Source organism: Nelumbo nucifera, chromosome 1, assembly GCF_055504915.1.
Source record: "Nelumbo nucifera cultivar China Antique chromosome 1, China Antique-T2T, whole genome shotgun sequence".
NCBI lineage: Eukaryota > Viridiplantae > Streptophyta > Magnoliopsida > Proteales > Nelumbonaceae > Nelumbo > Nelumbo nucifera.
The window spans coordinates 65443417-65454917 of NC_142649.1; the positions used below are offsets into that span (position 1 = coordinate 65443417).

The 11501-nt window shown below is 37.7% G+C and overlaps 1 protein-coding gene across 2 annotated transcripts in view; it reads left to right on the forward strand.

Annotated features, from left to right (window-relative positions):
• LOC104594211 (putative DUF21 domain-containing protein At3g13070, chloroplastic) overlaps positions 1 to 10390 on the forward strand; it is a 70640-nt gene extending 60250 nt beyond the window's left edge. The window contains exons 13-15 of one of the 2 annotated variants that reach the window (XM_010254409.3): positions 6202 to 6381; positions 8299 to 8334; positions 8455 to 8755. In XM_010254409.3, the coding sequence (XP_010252711.1) occupies positions 6202 to 6381; positions 8299 to 8334 (216 nt within the window). In that variant the 3' untranslated portion in view covers positions 8455 to 8755. Of the gene's footprint in view, positions 1 to 6201; positions 6382 to 8298; positions 8335 to 8454; positions 8756 to 10125 lie in introns of those variants that run through there. The other variant, XM_010254407.3, reaches the window with a different exon arrangement.
• Positions 10391 to 11501: the final 1111 nt, after the last annotated feature.

An 11501-nucleotide genomic window follows, 5' to 3' on the forward strand; every position in this document is an offset into this window, starting at 1 on the left:
TTAACTCCTAACCAAGAATGGGGTTTAAGAACCAAGGGGAAGGTGTTTTTGGGACTGGTGGTTCAGGAAACATGACTGAGAACACTTTTCAGATTACAACTGTTAAGTTTGATGGATCAAACTACTTAGAATGGGCCCAATCACCCATGATGGCCATTGGGGGTAGAGGAAAACTGAACTATTTGTTGGGAGATGTGAAGGAACCCACTAAGGAGGATCCCATTTATGCCAAGTGGGTTCAGGAGAATTATTTGGTGATGACATGGCTGTGCAACTCTATGCAGCCACATATCAGCCGAAACTACTTATGGGCAAAAACAGCTAAGGAAATATGGGATGTTATGAAAGAAACCTACTCCTAGCCCCTTAATGTTGCTAGGGCCTATGAGCTGAAATGTGAGGTTAAAAATCTCAAGCAAGGAGAGAAACAAGTCTCTGTTTATTTTGCAACCTTGAAATCCCTATGGCATGAAATGGACCACCTTGAAACGATTGAACGGGAGAGCTAGAGGATGCACAAACTTACAGAAAACAAATTGAAACAAATAGTGTTTGAGTTCCTGGCTGGTTTGAATTCTGAATATGACATTGTAAGACAACAATTGTTGACAAGAGACAGTGTGATTCTATCACAAGCCTATTCCGTAGTGTACAATGAAGAGACTAGGAGAAAGGTTATGTTGCAACAACAACCTTTCGAATCAGCCTTGGCAGCAGTTAGACCCAAGTCTGGGGATGATAAGGAGAAGGATATGAAGAAGGAAGCTAAGAGGAACCTAGTATGTGAACATTGCAAGAAACCTAAACATACTAACGACACCTGTTGGAAGTTGCATCCTCATCTAGTTCCAACGAAACTCAAAAACAAAAGGGGGAATGCTAATATGGCTGTTAACACTGATAGTACAGCCTCATCAGGCACAAAAGGCACCCCTCTAGACACCCTAGCCGTTGTCTGAGCTGCTCTGACTCAACTGGAAAATGAAGTTGGTAATTCAGCTCCATCTCCCCAGCCATCATCAGCTCCTCCAACCTCAGCTTTTGCTCATTCGGGAAACTGGACCTCAGCTTACCATGCTTCAGCTCCAGGTAATACAGAACATTTTTGGGTAATAGATTCAGGTGCTTCAGACCATATGACCAGTTTATCCACTTTGTTTAGCACCTATTGTTTATCCTTTGGGAGAGACAAAGTTTCTATTGTTGATGGCTCCCTTGTGCAAATCTCTGGCAAGGGAGACATCAGATTGTCTGATGCCATCACCCTTTCCTCAGTTTTGCGTGTTCCCAAGCTTAGTACTAACTTGCTTCAGTTAGTAGTATTACTAAAAATCAAAACTGTTCAGTAACCTTTTACCCTGATCGGTGTGTTTTTCAAGATTTGGAAATGAAGGTGATTAGGATTGGTCGTGAGATGAATGGAGTCTATCTGCTTGAACATCATAGGGGAAGCAGAGTGAAGTTGGAAATTGTTTACCTCTCAATGTTGGAGTAAAATTATACTTTGGCATAACCTCTTAGGTCATTTATCTTTTGGGTCTTTGAAGGGTCTTTTTCCAAACTTATTTGAATCAGTAGTAGAACTGTAGAAGTGTCTAATTTAAAGTGTGAAAGTTGTGAACTCACAAAACATAGTAGATCATTTTATCCTTTGAGTAATAAAAGAAGAAACTTTCCTTTTGAAATTGCACATACCAATGCTTAGGGGCCATATCATACTCCCACCATGGGAGGGTACAGATACTTTTTGTTATTTGTTGATGATTATACCTGTTTCTCATGGGTTTACCTTATGCACTCTCAAGATGAGGTCCCTTCTCTGACCTAGGCTTTCCATCATATGGTTCTAACCCAGTTTGAAACTAAGATCAAAATTCTTAGATCCGATAATGCCCATGAATACTTTGCAAAACCCTTGGCATCCTATCTCCTTGATCATGGGGTCATTCATCTAAGCACCTATCCTCGTACACCTCAACAAAACGGGGTTGATGAGAGAAAAAACAGAAATATCTTAGAGATAGTCAGAAGCATCATGCTCAACTCTAATGTTCCCATACGCTTCTAGGGGGATGCAATCCGTACAACCGTGTACCTTATTAACAGGGTTCCTTCACAGGTTCTAAACATGCAAACTCCATTCAGTCTTCTGTATCCAAATAAGGACCTATTCACTATTCCCCTTAAAACTTTTGGGTGTACTTGTTTTGTTCAAATCCTTGGACCTCATCACTCCAAAATTCATCCCAAAGCTACTAAATGTATTTTCCTTGGATATACACAAAATCAAAAGGGATATTGCTGTTATGAGTCTGTATCAAGGAAGCGTTTTGTGTCCATGAATGTCACCTTTTTTGAGGATGTGCCCTACCATTGTAGGGCTTCTCCTCAGGGGGAGAGTAGTGAGGAAGGGATTTCAATTTCAGCCCCAAAAGTTCCTTTACCTGTCCAAGTTATTGAGGGGGAGAGTTGTAAAGAGGGTGAGGGTTGATTCTCGTGTAACACAGAAATTGGTGGAAGCAGGTTGATTCTCGTGCTCAACAGCAATCTAGGTCAATTCCAACATCTTCTACAGCCCCAGGTCCAAACACTACTACTGCTCCCACAATTGATCCCACTATTACAGATGCACAGCCTTCACCATCAGATGATCTTGATCTTCCAATTGCAATTCATAAAGGAAAGTGTCGTTGCACCTCATCCACTGCCCATTGCATCTCCAAGTTCCTTTCCTATGATTGTCTCTTAGAATCCTATAGAGCTTATCTGGCATCTATTGCTACTATTCCTATACCTAGAAAAGTACAAGAAGCCCTTTTGATACCTGAATGGAAGGAAGCAATGCAAGTAGAGATGGATGCTCTTATTAAGAACAACACATGGGAACTAGTTAACCAACCTGAAGGGAAGAAGCCTATTGGATGCAGATGGGTGTTTATTGTGAAATTAAATGTTGATGGTACTATAGAAAAGTATAAGGCCAAATTGGTTGCAAAGGGATTTACACAAACTTATGGCATAGACTATTACAGAAACCTTTGCAACTGTTGCAAAGATGAACACTATCAGAGTCCTACTATCCATTGTTGCAAACTTCTCATGGCCATTATTTCAGTTGGATGTTAAGAATGCTTTCCTCAACAGAAACTTGCAAGAGGAGGTATACATGGAGTTACCCTCTGATTTTTATAGTATAGAAGCAGGAAAGAAAGTTTACCTTTTGAAGAAGGCCCTGTATGGACCAATGATTTAAAAGGCACGCCTTAGGCGCGCCTAGGCGCACAGGCAAGACGCATTTTAGGGTATGCGCCTCACCTAGGTCCTAGGCGTAGTCCTTTCAAAAGGTGCATGCTTGGTGCGCCGCCTAGGCATGTGCCTGATGCGCCTTGTGCCTCAGCCCAGGTATGCGCCTTGTGCCTCAGCCCAGGTATGCGCCTTTTGAGAATTTGACGCCTTTTTGCCTTTTCTGAACATAGCGGCTGGGCCGGGGGTTCTGCCCCCAGATCCCCATGCTACACTCCTCGAGGCAAGCCTAAACAAGTCCACATTAGGTCTTAAATTCTTAGTTTCCGCTCACTTCACTCGCTCACTGAAGCTCCGAGAACCCCTAATTTGGTAATGTTGTTCATTCATTCATCCTAATGGAATGTCTTCTTAAAAAGCAAGTAAAACTATAAAATCATTATTTTTTGTGTGAAAACTAAGAATTTAAGACCTAACATAGACTTGTTTAGGCTTGCCTCAAGGGGCGTGGCATAAAGGCGACTTGTAGAATCAGGAATCTAATATGTTTTACATTACATTAGCTACGTGAAGTAATGCAATTGAGTGAAAAAAGAGATTAGAGGTTTTAAATGCTTGAAAATGTTTTATATGTTTGATTTTATTTTTAAATTCTCATTTGAATATGCTTTACATAATTATATCTTATGTTTATGTATTTTGATTTTAGATAATAGGTTTTTTAAAACATTATTTTAAAATTTAAGTTTATATTTTTTTATTAATATTATGTTTAGTATTTTTTATTTTTTTGATTTTTTTTTTACTTTTTAGCATTCTTTTATAATTTTGCGCCTTGCTTCAAAAAGGCGTGTACCTTGCCTTGCACCTTGCCCCTCAAGCGCAAATTGACCCCTGTGCCTTTTATGCACCTTGCACTTTTAAAACACTAGTATGGGTTGAAACAATCTTTGAGAGCTTGGTTTGATAGGTTTAGACTGGCTTTGGACAAATTCGGCTACATGTAGGCTCAGTCAGATCACACTCTCTTCTTTAAGAAGATAGATCTTTCCCTGATTCTACTTGCAATCTATGTAGATGACATTGTGATAACAGGGAGTAATGCTTAAAATTGAAGCACTCAAGCAACATCTTCACAAGGAATTTGAAGTGAAAGACCTAGGGGAATTGCACTATTTCCTAGGAATTGAGGTAGCTCGATCTAAGCATGGCATTTTTATCTCTCAAAGGAAGTATGTTCTGGACTTATTGGAAGAAACTGGAAAGCTAGGAGTGAAACCTGTTGATACACCTATTGAGCTTAACCATAAAATAAGTGCAAAAAATGGAGAACTTCTTGAGGACAGGGCTATGTACCAAAATGTTGGTTGAGAAATTTCTTTATCTCTGCGTAACTCGGCCAGATATTTCTTATGTTGTTAGTGTTGTTAGCCAATACATGCATTCTCCTAGGACCACCACCCCCTTAAAGTAGAGAGGATTCTTACCTAGTTAAAGAATGTCCAGGGAGAGGTATACTCTTCAAAGAGTAGTGGTCACATGAAAATAGAAGTGTATACAAATGTGGATTGGGCTCGATGTGTTGATGACAGGAGATCCACCTTTGGATATTGTGCATTTGTGGGGGGAAATCTTGTTTCCTGGAGAAGCAAGAAACAAAATGTTGTTGCTCGCTCAAGTGCAGAAGCAGAATGCAGATCCATGGCCAATGATGTTGCAGAAGTATTATGGCTGAAATCCTTGCTTAATGAGTTGAAGATTGATTATGAGAAGCCTCTGATGCTGTATTGTGCTAATCAAGTTGCAATTAATATTGCCCACAACCCAATACAGCATGACAGGACAAAGCACCTATTATAGTTAGTAGTGTGTGTGAGGGGGAGTGTAGAAATAGTTAGTAGTGTGTGAGGTTCCAACCCCACACCTATTATAGTTTTAGTAGTGTGTGTGTGTGGTTCCAATCACACTTATTTATTATGTTTTTTATTTCCTTTTATAATTGGACCGGCTGGGCCTTGTTTACGTTTATCCTTTTTTTTCTTGTTGGAGTTTAAGTAGGGGTATTAGAATAACTCCTACTATTGTAAGGAGATTAATGATTATAAATATCAATTAAATGGGGCAGCAGAAACACAACAAAAACCCCTCTCTTTTCTGAGAAATCTCTCTACGAGTTCTCTCTTCTCCTCTTCTTCTTTTAGTTTTATTTTCTGTTCAAAACCTAAGACTGGTTGCAGTCTTGTACGACTACTGTTAGTAAGAATAAAATGGGAGAATAAAATACATCTTTTTTCGTGTACTTTTTACTTATTGCTTTGTGCCCAAAGTCCAGAATTCAACGAAATTTCAGTCATAATTTGGTTTCATGCTTTGGAATTCAAGACCCTGCTTGATAGGGTTATCTTCATAACCTGTAGTCTAAACTCTGAAGTGAGACAGTGGTGGTGGATTTTCTGTATTCAATGTATAGCACATTTTCGCATGCATTGATATTGATGCATCAGCATAACGACCAATGAGGGGGCACTTGATGAGCTTTTTCTTCCAAGAGAAAAGAACCTTCCTACTTTTATTTAAAGAAGAATATGCATTTTTCATCCCATGTACAAATACCAGCAGGGTTCACATTTTGTAAGTTGGTGATATGCTTTGAGGTTTCGGGGAGAATAGATATGGAAAAAAAAAGCAAGTAAATTTATTTCCTTCAGAAAGAAACTTCTAAAACGTGTTCAGTGTTCACTCAAGGAGCTTATTTGCTATTTGGTTCCAAATAATAATAAAAAAAAAAACGCAAGGAAAAAACAATGAAGTTTTTTATTCATTTTTTTCTGTTTTTTCATCATCTACTCCATGTACACATTACACAAAATTGAGGGGGAAAGGCAAAGAAAGAAAGCAATTCTCTTCGTTATGGTTCCAAAAGATTTCATATCCCTCCTTTTCATTGCCATGTTGCAGGGCCATCATTATGAAACAGTATCAGGTTTTGTCTGTGAGGCTTTTGGATATATTCCCAGAACAGGTGAGAGTATCAAAGTTGTACTAGAAAAGGCGAACCGAGAGGAAGATGATGAATACAGCAAAGTGGAATCTGACCACCGAGATCAGAAGGAAAAACATCAAATTTTTAAAATGGAGGTAAGGTTTATAATGTCATTGTTTCAAGTTATTTTCAAAGTCATTGCAAGCATGTACTTATTTTCTAATTGTCTTTTTGTTTTTAGTTTAATTAGCATAATCTGAAAGCTAGTTTTGCACATGCAATATTTCTGCAGCACTGTGTTACTTTTCTCTTAACATAATGAGCCAGGTAATGTGAAATGTAGGACTTGGATGAGACACAACTGAGAAAGAAAATCTTTTCTGATTTATCTTATTTTGTTTACAGTCATGAGCTGCTGTTAAAGGTGGATGGATAGACACCTAGACAATTCCTTAGGACTGGGTAATAGCTTCATAGGAAACTAGTATGTGGATTTGGTGGTTGGTTAAATGTGGCAAAAGGTGGCCTAAAACAAGATATAGTCTGGTGCCTGGAATTCTTCACCTTGTTTTGATTGTTTTATTTTTTCCAGGCAATTCATCTAGAAAAGAAAGATAAGCGACCCAATAATGTCTCATATGGCTGTTTGCTTGGTGGATGAAAAACCCCCACAAGTTTGCCCCATCATTATCTATTTTTATCCAAGAGCCTGACACATGGCAAGGCAGAGACTCTCTGAAATCCTTATAGTTTTGTCCCATCATATTCCGTGACGTGATTTCTTTCTTCTTCTCACCACATGAAGATTGCAGGGCTTTTCTTGAGGTAGAGCCTAAGGCTGAGAAAAGAGAAGCCATAATTATGTTTTTGTCTTAGGCCCCATTCAGTAGCACTTAATGCTGAAGTCCTAAAGTGCTCTGTACAAAAAATGGTACTTTAAGAGTGTTCGGTTCACTCTTTTGTCTTCAGCCTTGATGTACTCATCAGTCATCACTACATGTCTTTGCACATGTTTTTATCATTGTTTTCTAAAAATACCCTCAAAACACTTTTCTCCTTTTATGTTCGAAGTCCCCACATAGAATAATAATCTCCTTCTTCCTTCCTCCTTTATTATTAAAAATAATAATAAAATATTAACAAATATTTATAAAATATTCGAAATAATATTAAATATTAAATTATTAATAACACAAGTAATAAAAAATTTTATAATTAATATTTGGCTATTTATCAAATTCTCAATTATTAAACTATTTTTAATAATTAATTATTAGTTATTACATAATCACATAATGTTAATTACTTATTTTTGTTATTAATTATTAATTATTTTTTAATTAATTAATTACTAATTATTTGTTAATTAATTAATTAATAATTATGAAATTTATTGTATACATTAATTATTAAATTCTCAATTCTTTAAAAAATATTTAATTTTTATAAATTCCACTATTTATTAATCATTTTATACTTATTTAATTAATTGTTAATTAGTTTGTTAAACAGTCAAACAAAATTTCTCATATCCAAGTTAAAATAGTCAGATGTCAATTTTCTGAACTCAGCATTCAGATTTTAAAACAACACTCTCTACATTCAGATATCAGCACCAAGAAAAGTTCACAAACTCCAATATACCTCTAAAATTATTAGAGTGCCAGAGGCATTTAGATGTCAGACTTTAGTTTAAACAAACAGGCCCTAAGCCTGTTTGGAGTTTGTGAACAGACCCATGCACAATGAACTCAATACTAAGGGCTTTGGTCACCTTTCAAACCACCAAGAGCAGTGATGAGTATGGATCCCATGGGTATTATATTGATTTTCTTATTTAGTTTTTGGTCATTATCTATAGATTTTAGATGCTTTCAAGTTGGGCAATTTTAGGAAATATTTAAAAATGTTAGATCTTTAGATATATTAGAAAATATGTTTTTCCTTTTAGAAGTCAACATCTCTTCTAATAAATTAGAGAATGAGATATCTGTGAGTAGGTTTGCTTCTTTGTTTGGTGGATTTTTTTTTTTTTTTGATCAGTAACAGATTCTTTGTTTGGTGGATTCCAGACACTCTTAAAGGTTCAGACTCCTTCAAGCTATTAGGTATTGACTCCTAGGGAAGCCTATATAGGTTATTCTATAGATCTATTTAGAATCTGATTTGACTTTGTCCCTGTGCATCATATTTGCATTACAACATTGTGTCTTGTCCTACATTTTCAGTATTGGAGCTTATGGTTGTCTCACAGTTTTCTTACAAAGCGGCAGATCCTCTAGGAAAAGATTCACCAATAACTAGTGTTATTACGTTCTGCCAACAGTAAAATGGCAACTGTATGGTCTCCTGAGCATGTTCATACGGCCCCATATTCCAGTGGAATACAAGATTTCTAATGAAAAAATAAAAGATCTGTGATATTTGCCTTTCCTTATTCTATGTGATGCTTACCATTGTATCTGGAGGTGATATCATGACATCTAGCAGCAGCTCAAGACAAGTATGATGCCATTTCTTCTTGTTCAAGTGGGTTAGGTCTTTCATCTCTATTTGTTTCTTGTACACCTAATCATGGCTTATTATAAGGTCTAAGGCCCCGTTTGGTTTGCAGAAATAGGGGTCTGGAATCAGAATCAGAATGGGCTATTCTGATTCCAACTGTTTGGTTGGGTGGAATCGGAATCCCATTCCCATTCTTGCTGGAATGGCATTCCCCCATTTGAGGGAATGGCCATTCCCTGCCCCTTTGGGAATGAAATCTTATTCCTTCTGATTCCAACTCCCATTCCCATTCCTGTCTGAACCAAACAGACTATGAGAATAGACCATTCCAATTCTGATTCCAAAGGATTTTGATTCCGATTCCGACTGCGAACCAAACGGACCCTAAATTTTGTATCTAATTATTATCTATTAGGGTAAATTGCAGATTACTATCTTGTACTTCAGGGGTAGTGGCAATTACCCCCCTGAACTTTCAGATTCCAACAAAGACCCCCTCTCCGTTGAGTGACGGAAAAGTTAATTTACCAAAATACCCACTCGAGAAACTTCTCTAAAATGGATTTACAACCAAAAAAAAACAAGAAACTTCTATGATAACCTGGAATTTCAGCAAACTCAACATGCAATTAATATCAACTAAGCAAGTAACAAATGGAAACCGGAAATGACACTAAAAAATCGTTGGAAAAAGGGTAATTTGAGGATTTAGAAAAGTTTAAACAGTCACATGAGAATCTTTTTCAAAGTTAGCTGATGGAATGCTAACAGAAGGGGTCTTTGTTGGAATCTGAAAGTTCAAGGGGGTAATTGCCACTACCCCCAAAGTACAGGGTAGTAATCTGTAATTTACCTTATCTATTACTAGAGGTTTCCATATCAATAGCATTTTTTATATCCATGACCCTTGGCCTTGCCCTTAGTTGATTAGCCTAATTCTGAACTGTTGATATTACCTACTAGATAGTCCCTTTATTACTCAAACTTAATTAATGTAATTAAGCTGTTTTCTATTTAATTATTTTAAAACAAAGTTTGGGAATACTTACTGTTGAGCCCTCTGAGTAGTCCCTACTGTTGTCCTTTTCATGGAAGGGTGCTCACTACTTGTTTTTAAGAATTCTTTAAAAAATACAAGGTTCTCCATGATATGAATTCACCAATTTGCCAATTGCTAATAGCATCACTCTTAGTTTTTTTTTTTTGATAATTAAGTACATGGAAGACTTCATCATTCACCATCTATGTCCCTCATTGACTGTTTTTTCTTGGTGTAGCCTACACTAAATTGGTGCTGTAGTCCATACGTGAACAGTCAATGACAATGCTTCAGTTTGTGTAGGATCAGTTCACCTGACTGATACATGATTTTATATTTTTGTTGTGGGATGCAGATATTGGAAGGAAATGCAAGAAAAGTAAGTGCTGTCCGATTTGAAAGGATAAATCATGACAATGCAAAACCGGAGGCCAAGGAAGTTACTCGTTTAGTCCCCAGAATCATGAAAAGGAAATGGACTAGTGGTGGCGAGGAATTTGATAAGAATGACCACGATGATATTCCATTCCGTGAGAGACTAGGGGATGGGCACTCTGATGGCTATGTAATTGCTGAACATGAAGATAATTATGATAATAACAGGAAATAGTAATTACATACTTCCGGCTCTTCCCATTGTTACAGCACTAAAAATAAGCAAAAGAGAACTAAAAAGGAAACTAACATATAAGGTTTGTTTACAGGTGAAGAGAAGTATCAACGTCCGCATCATCAAAACTTTTTGGTGTATCCATTACTGCCCTATCTCTGGGCCATGGGTTGTTTAAGAGTGGGGTCTCAGTGGCCTGGAAATCCACATGACTTGCCTGTGAGTTGAGATGGTTGGGGAGAGAACCTTGAAGAGGCGGGCTATGAGGAAGGATCAAATCAGGGTGGAAGAGCATCCTAGCTTCGTGAGGCATGTTTGGAGCAACCCGTTCAGACTCTGGAGTAAACAGTCTCAGGAGCTCTTTCTCCTCTCTCATTTCCTTCACTCTCTGTAACTGTCTGAATCTCTCTTGCAGGAGAGCAATAGAGGAATGGACGATGGTGGGATCACTACTCTGCCTACCCATTGGAGGGAGAATAATGTTGTAGTGAACCTTGAACTGGTGGGAGTGGGGGAGAGCATTTAAGGAGCCTCAAAGAGCTGCGTCTATATATAGTAATAGATTCTGTCTATTTGCATTAGTTAATGCATTTTGAGTCTGATTGATTCTCTGGATTATTATCTAATAAAGAGAGGAGAATCGGCAGCGGAGTTGCAAAATCCAAGTAGAAAAGGCTATGTTAAGCTAATCTAAGGAGGTTTGGGTTTGGTGGACGTGAGGGGCAGAAAGACTTTTTATGGTAGAAAATGGTGGGAAGGAAAGTCCAAAGAAAGATGGAAGGTAGTGTATGGAGGAGTGTCATTAGAGGAATAAAAGGTTGGGTGATGCTTTGTCGGTTTGTCTCAAAGAACCCTTTTGGCGTTGGAGAAGATGGATACCATTTTCTGGTTAGCTGCTTTGGAGGGATATTGTTTTTCTTTTTCTTTTTTCTTTCCTTCTTTTGCGCTTTATTTTATCCTTTGTGGAGTAAAGAGGAGAGAGAGAGAGGTGAGGTGAGGTGAGGTGAGGTTGCCTACTACCTAGACAAGACAAGGGTTGGAAGAGGGAATAATTTTTGAAGTTGATGATAGTTTTTGCTTGAACCCAAATATGGATGAGAGAGAAAGAGAACCCAGCAGCA